This window comes from Balaenoptera acutorostrata, chromosome 10, assembly GCF_949987535.1.
Source record: "Balaenoptera acutorostrata chromosome 10, mBalAcu1.1, whole genome shotgun sequence".
NCBI classification, from domain to species: domain Eukaryota; kingdom Metazoa; phylum Chordata; class Mammalia; order Artiodactyla; family Balaenopteridae; genus Balaenoptera; species Balaenoptera acutorostrata.
In genome coordinates, this window is record NC_080073.1 from 64676372 (window position 1) to 64689586 (window position 13215).

At 36.0% G+C, this 13215-nt stretch overlaps 1 protein-coding gene across 1 annotated transcript in view; it reads right to left on the minus strand.

Annotated features, from left to right (window-relative positions):
- Positions 1-13215, minus strand: part of FAM83B (family with sequence similarity 83 member B) — an 81643-nt gene that overhangs the window by 57586 nt on the left and 10842 nt on the right. The window contains exon 2 of the mRNA XM_007186947.2: positions 5345-5848. Coding sequence (XP_007187009.1) covers positions 5345-5788 — 444 coding nt within the window. The 5' untranslated portion in view covers positions 5789-5848. The remainder of the gene's footprint in view (positions 1-5344; positions 5849-13215) is intronic.

Sequence of the window (13215 nt, forward strand, 5' to 3'; positions counted from 1 at the left end):
TACCGTATATTAATGTATATATGTGGAATCTAGAAAAATGGTATAGATGATCTTATTTGTAAAGCAGAAATAGAGACACACATAGAGAACACATGTATGGATACCAAGGGGGAAGGGGGGGTGTGGGAGGAATTGGGAGATTGGGATTGACACATATATGCTATTGATACTATGGATAAAATAGACAACTAATGAGAACATACTGCATAGCACAGGGAACTCTACTTAATACACTGTAGTGACCTAAATCGGATGGAAATCCAAAAAAGAGTGGATATATGTATATGTATAGCTGATTTATTTTGCTGTACAGTAGAAACTAACACAACATTGTAAAGCAACTACACTCCAATAAAAATTAATTTTAAAAATACAGGCTGATGGATTTTTTGACAAAATAAAGGTCTGGAGTAATGTAGTAAGAGGAAAAGTAGAAGGAGGAGAAGAAGGGGTCGCCATCATCTCAACACCACATGCAGGGTATTAAACATGTGGAGGTGTCATGGTAGATATGTCAGCCGATTCATTCCACTCTCACAAAGATCCTATGGAGTATTAGCATCTCCGTTTTACAGATGAGAAAACTAAAGCTCAGAGAGTTTGTAGTATAATGTCTAGTGCAAACAGCTGTTTGAGTTGGGATTCAACCCAGCCCTAACTGACCCTAAGATTCAGAGCCTTCATACCATTCCATGAAGTCTCTTTGAAAAAGAGCATTATTTGAAATTGGCAATTAAAAGAGGCTGCAGCTTCCTGCCTGTGAAAGTCATCAAGTCAATCAAGGAAACTCAAAACTCTATTTTGCAATAAGGGTAAAGAGCATCTTATTTCCTCTTTCCTCTCCCTTAAGTAACTGTGTTAAAATCATCAGGGTTATTGTTAGTAGTGGAGGATAGGAGTAGAGACCCAGGAGTTTGGCATAGAGAGAGTATTCCCATGCAGACACAGTGAGAGTTAACATGGTAAAGTCAGTACAATTTTAAAAAGATTTTTAACAAGATCTCTCACTCTCTTTCTCTGTCTCTTTCTCTCTCTCTCTCACACACACACTCACACACACATATAATGCATTTTATTCAAAGAAAAGCTGTTCAAATTAATGTCACAGGATACTAATGTCATTAAATCTTACTAAGCAAAAGCTATTTTTTGGAAGAAACTAATTTTGACTCAAATTTAAACAAAGAAATATTCACAGTGAGTGTTGGAATAGGGAGGGTGCAGAGAGGAAATTCTTAATAAAAATTGGGAATATCAGGAGAGAGATAACCCTAGTCTAATAAGGGCACTGACAAACACATAAATATTGCTTAGCTGGGCAGGATATGGCTGCAAAGTAATAGTGATGAAAGTGACATACTATGACACAATAAATATTATTCATATAATGAACTAATTCAGTATAACATATTGAAATAATCTTGAGGTGGTAAGCGCTATTAGAGATTTGGATAAGAACATTCGATTTAAAAAACCCTAAAATGCTTTGCTTCATGTCTTTCATTAAACAAGTGATAATACCTGTGGTGTACAATGACTTGTTCAATCCATAACTAGTTAGCTATCAAGCCTCTAGCCCAGTGCTACTTTTAAAACACCCATCAAATCCCAGGAGAAGCCCCCATCATTAGTCCAACTTCCCTTTTGTGGCAATGGGCCACCTGGTAGTGAATGTTTCTCTGTATTACTAAGAATTCTGAGGCCATAACAGACACGCCTAGGAACATTGACTCGGGGAGCAACCAAGACCTGAACTCAGGAGATGCAGAACAGAGCACCTAAGGAATCACTTCTGCCCTAATTCTCACTAGACTTTTGCTTATGTATCTTCTCAACTCCATATTTCACAAGAGTAAGAGTCACATCTCATGGAAGATGCTAGCCTAGAATTAGGAAACAGAGAGGCCAACAGCATTCTGGTTAAACATTTACATATTCAAGATTATCAGAAATGATTGCTTTAGGGATATTTATCACTGAGTGGACAGAAGAAAAATGACTTTAATGAAAGATGACTTTTTAAAGTAATTAGAGGGGACATTTTCATAAGAGGTAGTCGCAGTAATTAGGAATAAATTCATATATCATCTTGGGAACACCTCTTGAGAGACAGATAATTACCTGGGAAAAGTCTTGCTAGACGCTATCAGACTTTATAAAGTTGAACCAAATTTAATTATGTCAACCACATAGTGAAAAATAGAAGGAGGTTAGGAAAGAGCCAGTAAATAAAAATAAGACCATTTTAGGGCACAAGGTATTACCTGTAATTTGATTTTCCCAAAGGAAAATTCTCAAATAGCCAAATAAGCAAATATACAAAAGAAAAAAAAAAGAAAAAGAAAAAGAAAAAGGAAACAAAAGAAGAAGAAAAAACATTTCTCTGAATAACCTGTAAGTGACAATTGGCAAAAATGAAATGAACAAATACAAACAAATCTATGGATTTTTGAAATACTATAAAGATTATATTCTGCTTATAAAAGCAGAATGATTCAGAGATAATAAAACAAATGCATATAAATTAATGAATTCAAAAACAAAATATTTTCAGTGGTTATGATCAGACTTCAAATGTTTAGACCTCTAAGAAAACTGCTTTTGGCTTCTTATTATTTTAAGATTTTTTTTTTCCATTTTATGACATTTATTTTCATAAGCACCTTATCTTAATTGCAACAGAGCAGTGAAAACGAATTTAAGTTCTTCTCTGAGATCGTTTCCTGGATTCTGCTTTGCTGGTTCCTAGGTCTACTTGTTACGGCCTCATAGCTCTATAGAGTTTCATAATGTTGATTAACAAAAGAATTTCACAGAGACAAAAACCTTTATTCTATTCACTAAAATAAACATTATTCAAGTACTTTATGAAAAAAAAAGATCATCCTCTTCATACATTTCATCCTGTCATGACAATTCATTGAGAGTTACCAATAAAGAGAATTTGTCCTCTGAAAATAGTTCAGAAACAAGAAGTTTATCATAATAACTAACAGGCTTGATTCTGAAGGTTTACAAGAGCCTAACTTACCAGCTGAATAAATGATAGTCATGAAAAGCAGGCAGAATATTTAAAAGGCAACGTGTTCCAACAAGCTGGTATTTCATAATAATATTTCCTCTTCTTATTTTAACATTTTTCACAGGACCTAGTTCAGTTATGGGCTAAATAGTCTAAAATTTTGTAAAAATGTGGTCAATAACTTTTTCTTCTCTGGAGTACTGGATCCTTCAAAAATCTTTAAATTAACATAGTGACATATGAAGAAATTTCCAAAATATTTGCAAAATATACATCCCATGCATTTATAGCCCATTTAACCTCAATATTTATTGCATCTGGTTAGAAACAAACACATTCTCCAATGCTTTTGGAAAAAAAAAAAGGAAAGAAAACCACCAAGTAATCTATTATGATTTATATTCAGTTTCAATATACTCAACTTATAAAGTTCAAATAATTCTTTCTTTGAATTCAGCTTGGATATGTATATACAAGGTAATATACATACCTTGGGTGTGTATAAAGGTAGAATTCTTTCTTATTTTATGCCACTTAGATTTGGTGAAAGAGAAGCAAAGCATTACATTATTGTTTTACAGTTTGGACTTTGAGTTCCTCAGCTTGCTAATTCAAGTAGGAATTCTAAGCAGATGATGACCAGGCAGAGGATATTACTTTTAGAGGCTCACTAAATAAATAGCTGCCACATTAGAAAGAAAAATACATCAGAAGGTCATGACTAATGTTCAGTTTCCAGTGAGTTCTAGCCCAAGAACTCATGCTAGCTCCTGAATTTCATTTTGTGCCATAGAAATGCAATGCCCCATAGGAGATTAACTGTGGTGCAGGCTGATGAACTCATAACTACTGTTTACCATAATAACAAATATTAAGCTTCACTGACGTATTTTTCAATTTTCAGTTAACACTGTAGTTCAAAAACGTATTGTCTCCCCAAACAGAAATTCACAAATGTTCGTACTTGATATTTGTTGTTTTACCTTTACAAGGACTCATATATTTTCTTGACTTCTGTTGTTTCACAAAATACAATTGTATACTTTGTTCTCAGAGCATAGGATAGTCCAGTTTTAAAAATCCTCATGGTTCAATTCATAGAATTGAACTGACAGTTCAATTCATTCAATGAAAGTTTGGACACCTACCGTGTACCTGATTCTATAGCTAATGTTTAACAACTGGAATAGATTTGTGCTTCCTTGATGTAACCCTGCTAAAGGAGTTAATATGGTTACAAGGTCAGGTTATTTGAGCTTAAAAGGTCCAGGGAAAAAAATCACTTTACTTTTGCAAAGCCTGAGTTTGACAGTAGCCTTGGAACACTGTGTCTTCCTAATGTGAAAGGGAGGCTCTTAGTTGCCTGTCTTCCAAACTACCATGTCCCTGTGGGTTTCAAGGGTCTAATATGTCTGTACTTCATAAAAGCATGCTTTCCCAAGCATCTCTGTGTCTTGTTGACATGAAAGAAAGCAATGCTGTGTATGTGTGCATCCCAAGGCCCCTTTTAGATCTAAATTTCTATACTGTATAGTATCCGTAACTAAGAAATAGACACTTCGTAGTTAACAATCATAACTTCTTGTTCATACATTTTAAAACTCAATAAACAGCCTGGGAAATTTTGTTGTAGTTTCCAAAACACCCATCATGGTGGTGAGTACATAGAAAACTCGCAAGAAGCTTTATTAGATTGATTAAAAGAACATTTCTACAGTTTTACCTCAGTTCTAAAATAGAATTTCTGAGATTTATAAACCAATACAAATATTTAAGAGAGAGTACAGAGGCCCTAAAATGCTAAGCACCTCAGGACTTTACTGCAGAATTTTACATTATCAAGCCTGATTTTTTACTGTTTTCACATAACTTAGGAAATAAATAAGAAAATCTATGCTTTATTTTATAGGATAAACTATATCCAGAGCAAGAATTAGGGCTCAGTCCTGTTAAGAACAAAGAAAAATTCACCAGATTTGCCAACCACATATTTCCTTTCAGAGATTAAGGAAAATGTAAGTGATTTAGGCTATGAATACATCAAATCATCTCTTTTCCGGTCCATACACCTCAGCCTTCATGGGTGAAGCTCTCTCATGTACGTGACGAAGAGAAGGAAATCTCCACCTGTAGCAGGAACCCAACACCACTCTCTCAGATATTTACAAGATATGGGAAGTACAACCTTCCTACGTATCCATACATATATTTCCTGAAACAGGCATGGTCTATACATATAGAGACTCTTTTATTAACATATGTCTGTTATACTATGGTGATTTTCCACATTTCGAATTTTTCATTTAGAAATAGAAATATTACCTTTCTTGCTTCTTTTATCATCTTCCGAATGGTTTCCTTAATTGTAAGTAGTTGTGCTCTTGGTGGATGAAAGAGGAGGTCAATGTGGGTCCCCCTTAAGAGTCCAGGCATCACATACGGCCAGCCCAAGTCAAGATTGGGAGCTTCCACATCAGACTCAACAGGCCAGTAAGTCCCTGAAGATGAGGTATCATCGCAGAAATTATCAGTACCATGTGCTGTGCTTTGTGCCACTTTTTGAACATTTTTCAAAATATAATTAATTTCTTCCTCGGCTAGAAAGTCTGGCACTCGTTCCTTGGCAAGAAATTCTTGGTATGCATCTAACCCCTGTTCAATCAGCGTGTCCACAGCTACTCGATACCATTCCTTGTAGTGAGGTTCAATGTAATTGTCTAATTTACACTCGTCATTCAAGGAGGAAAGAATTGATGAGTTCTCCATACTTGCAAACCTTTGACAGTGGCACTTTCAAATGCCCATTCGTGCAGGGATGAGAGGTATCTGGGTATTTAAAAAGAAGGAAATCAAGAACAGTTAGAATTCTGTAATCAAATGTTTCATAATCCATGTCAACTGTTATTTTTACATTTACTCATAAAAATGAGTACCAGTAGCTCAATATGACATACATTTCATATCCAAAGTGGCAATAATAATACCATAATTCACATATCTATCACAAATGAGTTAAACAGAATCCCATTCAGACTGCTAGCTGATATTCCTTTTCCAAGTTACCTCTAACTTTAGTTTCTCATCTAAGGAAATACACCTTCCTTCTCTGATATCCAGAAAGTCCAGCCTTCTTAACTTTAATCTGGGATTACACATGGTGTGATCAGTTTCTTTTTGGTTTTAAAATATTTTAAAATAGAATTAGAAGAAAACCAATGTCTGATCAGCCATTTATATAAATCTTACTGAGTACTTGTTATACATATATCCTGATGAAATATAAAAAGCACAGAACACTTGTCTTCCAGGAACTTATTAATTAGATGAAGAGGCAAAATGTATACACAAAACTGTTTGTTACCACTTTGAACAAAGACATATATTGCTAAGGGCCAAAATGAGTACTGTCTGTAGTCAATGCTTTCAGAATAAAAGCAAGTAGAGATCAATATGGAATAAAAGAGTTATGGATAGCCTTGCACAGGAGGTGGGCTTCAGCTGAACCTGGGGCAATGAGTAAGAATATGATCAGGTGGAAAGAAGGAATATTTTCATCCCACATAAAAATGTAAAACATAAGCAAAAGCACAGAACAAGTATGTGCTTGGTACATTTAGGAGTTAATTAAAAAAAAAAAAAAATCTTGGTCTGCTGGAAATGAGGATCCTTGTATTAGGGGTAGGAGATAAAGTTGAATAGACAAAACGGAGCCAGGTGTGGAGGGCCACTGGAGACTGTTGTGATTTAGCAAAACTTGTGTTTAAAACAATTAGTCTGGCAGTATCAGGGGAGTGGAGGAGAGACAAGTAGCTAGGAGAGTCTTTCAGAGTTCAAACTCTCAGTGAGGACGTGACAAGAATATTCAAGTGATGGTTCAAAGAATGAACTCCTGAAATTTGATGGCTTGACAACATATAGGTGATAAAGAAATTCAGGACATCAAAGACAATTCAGATTCCTCTTAGGAATTAAAATCTGCCTATCTGAGCTCACGCCCCATCCCTCATGCCCACAAAATGTTATCTGTTCCATAATTCCCTGCATGAGATACTGGACTGGGCCTTATCTCAATCAAATAAGGGACTTTCCAGGCTTCTGAAGTCAGGATCTTCATTGTGTGGATTCAAACAAAGTACAACCCTATGATGTGCTACAAGCACAAAAGGGCTTATTTGACCAAAAACATTTTTGTCTGTGGCCCTGCCCTAGTTTACAATTTTCCACTTCACTCAGACTTTTTGGTCTCAGGTTTACCAAAAATCAAATCTGATTTGGGAGGGTAACCCAGGAAGCCATTATCATTTATCAACTCCTTACCTGAAAATATGTAACAAGAGTCACTACTCATAGACAGAAGTCATGAAGGAATGGACAATAAATAGGGCCATAAGTTTTGCTGGGGGAGAAAAGATCAGAAAAAGATCCAGCATATAGGAAGGCAGAGATGAGGAGTGAGGAAGATACACAGTACCTTACGTTACTATTTTAGTGCAGATAAGCCTATGTCCATCCCTAGGCTCAGAGTTTTTACAGAGAAAATCTAGCAGTAATGAAAGCCTAAAGAGTAAATCTGATACAAAAATAAAAACAGAACATGTTCCTTTCGGTCTCCTGGAGGGTCCTCAGCTTGAGCCATAACTTGATCCAGGCCAAGGCGACTGGACCTGTCCCTGGGTCCCAAGACCATCAGGCTGTGCAATGTGGCATCTGAGTTCTGGGCAATACCATCTTCCTGCCCCACATGGTATTATGGTGGAGCTTTGGGTAACACACTCTCACTCTGCCATGGGCAGAAGGAGGAATAAATACCAAGCTGTCTGCTAGTGTGAGAGATATGGTATGAAGAAGTAAAATTTGTTTCTTTTATTACCTAATTACATTTAACTTAATTTACTGACATGCACCAGGAAGCCAATGAGGAAACTTTCATAAATGTCTCAATCTTGTATAAGGTGCCATCTTCTTTCAAATGACATTTTATTTGAGTCCAGTGGTTCTCAACAGGGGAGATTTGACCCCACCCCCATCCCAAACAAGAACAATGTCTGGAGATGTTTTTAATTATAAGGATTTGTGGGGAGGGTGCTACTGGCATTCAGTGTGTAGGGGCCAGGGATGCACAGGACAGCCACCCACAGTAAGGAATTCTTTGGTCCAAAATGTCAATAGTGCCAAGGCTGAGAACTCTTTGTCAAGTTGCTCACTTCCTATGCATGATATCATACTACTAATTGATGACTTTTTGGTGTTCATTACAGTTTTCTTTGGCACATAACACTCATTTTTAACAAAGAAATAAGGTTTTTATTTGCTTGAGAGGATCAATCCATTTGATGAAAGTATAGTTCCCTAAGGTTTAGTGAGGTGTGGTTCTCATTTGATAATTCCAGTCCATGAAGGGACAAATATCCAGTGATCACATGAAAATCACACAGATTATTTGTAATTGTTGAAAACAGTAGGTAACTGCTGATTGTTCATAACAATCCCAAGTTTTTTGAGCACTCATTTTTAAACTTTTAAAATTTAACTTTTGAATTCCTATAACTTGTGATGTTAACTGCCTATGACTTATCTAGAAATTAAAATGCATAAAGTGCTTTAAAAAACTATATTCATTTCTGAGCTTTACCTATGCAAATATGTACTCTGCAACTATAAAAAATTTATTCTTGAACTATGTGTAAGCTGAGAAATCATAAAGATCAGAGGGATTTGGAAAGTAAAATAAAACTAGGAGGATAAAGTGAAAAGTTAATTATGAAGGAAAAAACAATTGAAAATGAGAAAAAAAGCAAAACACTACAGGACTAATCAAATAGCAAAGCCAGAAATGATGCAGAAAAACACACCAAAGGAAAAATGCAACAGCCATAAGCACTGAAGTTGAGATATGATTTATAAGGGTTAAGAAATAAATACACTTGATTTGTCCTGCTGGAGAGAGGCTATCTTTCAATGCCTAGAGATATCCATTTATTGCAAGAGGTGTTTACAAGGGATACTTGTAAAGGAGCCATCTACGGACAAATTTTAATGGAGGAGAGCAAGGTAATGGTACCTACATAAACGGCTACTGCAATAAAATAGCACCAGTATTTAGTTATAGACTTAATATAATATTTTCGAGAGTTCAATTATTAAATATTGGAAGGGCTATAATTGAGGATAAAATGAATTGGGTGTACCTTTAAACATACAAAAAGCATTATTTAATCCATAACCATTAAAAACTCCTAGAAAGTATATTCTTTCAACATACAGGATAGAGTTAATAAGTAGAGAAAAATAAAATCTCACCACGATATAAAAGCTGAGCAGAGTGCTAGGCTCGGCTGCTATTTAAGTGACTCACTCCAGAAAAAGAGCCTTGGAAAATACATGATTCAAATCCAGGCCCCCAAACCACTACACACTGCATTTGATATCAAATCTTTAGTTTAACTTGTGGGAAGTATAAATTCCAAATGTTAAATCTGTAAATACAAAAGCTATAAACAAGGTATAAAAGAATAGATTTCAGTGCATGGGCCACTCTGAAAAACAGTTGGGCAGGTTCATTTATAAAACTGCATATAAATACGCAACTAACACATGAGATAAAAATTGCACTTCTGGGGTTGATCCCAGAGAAATGAAAACTTATCTTCACACAAAAACTTGTACATGAATGTTCATAGCAGTTTTATTCATAATAGCTCTAAACTGGAAACAGCTCAAATGTCCTTTGCAGGTGAAATTATACAAACTGTGGTACCCTCAGACCACAGAACATTAGTCAGCCATACAATGAACTAAATTCTGATGCCTGCAGCAACCTGGATGAACCTTACGAGAATTATGCTGGGTGAAAAAAGCCAACTCCCAAAGATTCCACGCTGCCTGATTTCATTTATAAAACAGTCTTGAAATGACAAAGTTATAAAAATGATCAGATTAGCGAATGCCAGGGCATAAAGAAGGGGTGGATGTAAAAGGGCAACAAGGGGCATTTTCATGGTGATGGAAACTTTCTGGATCTTGACAATATCCACGTCATTATACTGGGTGTTGACACAGAATAACAGTTTTTGCAAGATGTAACCACTGAGGGAAACTGGGTAAAAGATAACAACGAATTCCTCTGTATTATTTCTCTCAACTTCATGTGAATCTACAATTACCTCAAAACAAATTATACTGATGAGCAATTTCATATGCCTTGAATAGAAAACAAAAACAAAAATAACACATAGCTGGGAGGGTGAGAGCTTGTGTGCAGGCTCACACCACCATGTTCAAAGCCTGCTTCCCAAATTACAGTAAGTCCTCTACATAACGAACCTTCAAGTTGTGTCGAGATGCAAACGTGGGTTCCATCAATGTCAGGCGTGAGTGAAATTGCAGCTTGCCCTCTGATTGTGTTAGGTGAATACCTAGGCTAACTTTGTTGGACTTACGAACAAATTGGACTGAGGAATGCACTCTCGGAACAGAACTCATTCATATGTAGAGGACTTACTGTATTGTGAAGCTCTTGGACAAGTGACCTATGTCCACAAGCCTCAGTCTGTGTGTGTTACCGAATGCAAGTTCAAGTTCCTGACCCCCAGTGAGGCCAATCAAACTGAAACATCAGAGTTTGGAGCAGAGAAAGGCTTATTGCAGGGCCCAGCAAGGAGAACTGCGGCTTGGGTGGCTCACACTCAAAATCCCCAAGCTCCCCACCGGGTTCCAGCAAAGCATTTGTAAAGACCAGGTGAGGGAGGGACATCTCAGGGAATGTGACCATCTGATGCACAGTTCTCTGATTGGTTGATGGTGAGGTACCAGGGTGGTGTCACAAGGGATAACGATATCAATCCTTAGGCTCCAATAGGTCTAGGGACTATGTGGTCATGGTCATCAAGTAGTTAATTTCTTCTATCTGGTGGTGGTTTTTAACATCTGAAAAACTCAGGAAATATGAGATGCTATTATGGGGGGGGTACTTCAGAAAGGAGCTAAAGCAGAAGATAATGGGGGAGTGGTCTGTCCCAGGAAGGCCCCATAGGGTCCTGCTCAGTTACATGTTAGTGGCATTAGGTCATTCTAAGGAATAAATGAGGTAATACCCTTAAAATATTTAGCTTTTACCATAATTATTATTATACTACTATTCCTATTTTACGTTTTAACAATCTGTTACAGTATAAACACTATAAAGATACAAAAATAATTTGTTCAAAAGAGTCTTTTAGGATTCAAAAACAGGTAGTGTTTTCTGTCATCCCATTAACAATGTTATGCACTGTTTTGTCAACTGCAGTATTAAGCAAACAGTCAAAAATAGTCTCCATTTGTTTATGGTTTCTGATCTAAGAAAATTCATTGAAAATACTTCTGAAATAAGAGGTCAGTGAAAAAATGCTCCAAGGAGAAATTACAAGCTTCTTAAATGACAGATAGTCTGAGGTTATGATTATTTCATGTGCAAACAGCTGGCTCCAAATCAGGACTTTGACCGAAAAATACCAAACAGATCAGAGTTGCCAGTGTCTCTGAGGTCCTTTTCCCAACTTCCGTCTTAGGCTGTTTCTATTCAGCTATTGAATGCTGTTATGAATTCAACTGTATCCTCCAACAAAATATGTTTAAGTCCTAACCCTCAGTACCAGTGAATGTGATCTTATTTGGAAATAGGGTCTTCTTTGTAAGAGACAGGACATAGACAAATACACAGGGAGAACTCCAAAGGAGGACAGAGTTACAGATTGGAATGCTAAGGATTTCTGGCAACACCAGAGCTAAGAAAAAGCCATGGACAGACTAACCCCTAGAGCCTTCTAAGAAAATGAGGTTCTGAGGAAACCTTGATTTCAGACTATTAGCCTCTAGAACTGTGAGAGAATAAACTCTATTGTTTCAGGACAAAATTTGGGGTAGCTTGTTATAGCAACACAAGGAAGCTAATATAAACACACATAGGATTGATTGTCTTTATTTGTAAACCTTAAAGAATGTAAAATAAAGGAACTTAATAAAAAATTAATTTACCCTCCACAAGTAATTTCAAGTGTTTTTCTAGTTTATGTGGTATTATAAAACCAGTTCTCTGACATAACTTCAATGTTAGGTAAATTTCACTAAGGGACATTTTATAGTCTTTCAAATATTGAGGAAAAAATGCTTCATATCACTCTTTTTTGGGGGGGGTGAGAACTGACTCTATGATGTGTATCAAAATGTCTACTTACAGAAGATGAGAAAATGTTTTAAAAAGGATTGTTTCAGAACATCCCTGTCTTATAAAATCATAATCTATGATGGACCACTGTTCAAAATCATATATCTCTTCTTTGTTCAAATTTGTACCTGCCAAGATAAGTTTGACTTTGATTATCAGAAATTTAAGATGACAATTAAAACATTAAAGAAGTTACTGTTAAATTAAAAATTCACTATAATACTGAAGCTGCCAAGGACAATCTGATATCTAATTTTGGCATCCAAATGTATTAGGAGTTTCTAAACTGGCTTCATAATAACACTTACAAAAAAATGGTCCAGTATCCAAGAGCACAGGTCACAGGCTTCCACAGAGCAGGCCAAGGAATACGTGCCTGCGTGGCACATGCAATCAGAGTGTGGGTGTAGATGTCTCCATATGTGGGTCACCAACAGAATCACCCATCTTATCAAATTCATGAAAAGCACAAAACTAAGCAGCTCCAACTCATTTTATAAATCCCAAATGAAAACTCCATTTGCTCAATATCTAATCATTTATTAGTTTCCTTAATCTCTTTTAACTGGGGATAGAAAGATGATCACTTTCATATCAAAATAATTGCAGGGTTTGTTTATATTGGCTGCTCTTCAATATATTTGCACCCCCAGTCTAAACTATAGTTCAAATGTAAGAAAATAAAGGCCACCAATTTATGTTAATGACATTAAAACATAATCATTCACTACCATTTGGAAGGATTTATTGAGTAATTCCTGTAAAGAAATTTGTAGGAAAAAGAATAAACACTTTACTGAGAGAACATATACTTAATAGTCAAACTGCAGAGGATTACTCTATGCATGGCTTAAAATGCAAGAGAAATTAGAGTAAAATTACTCTTTGACCAATATCTAACTTGTTCCTGAACTGTGTTTTATTATGATATTAGTACACCAGAATCTCCAATGGATGGAACAAGGTCATCCTGATGGGTTGTAACTTG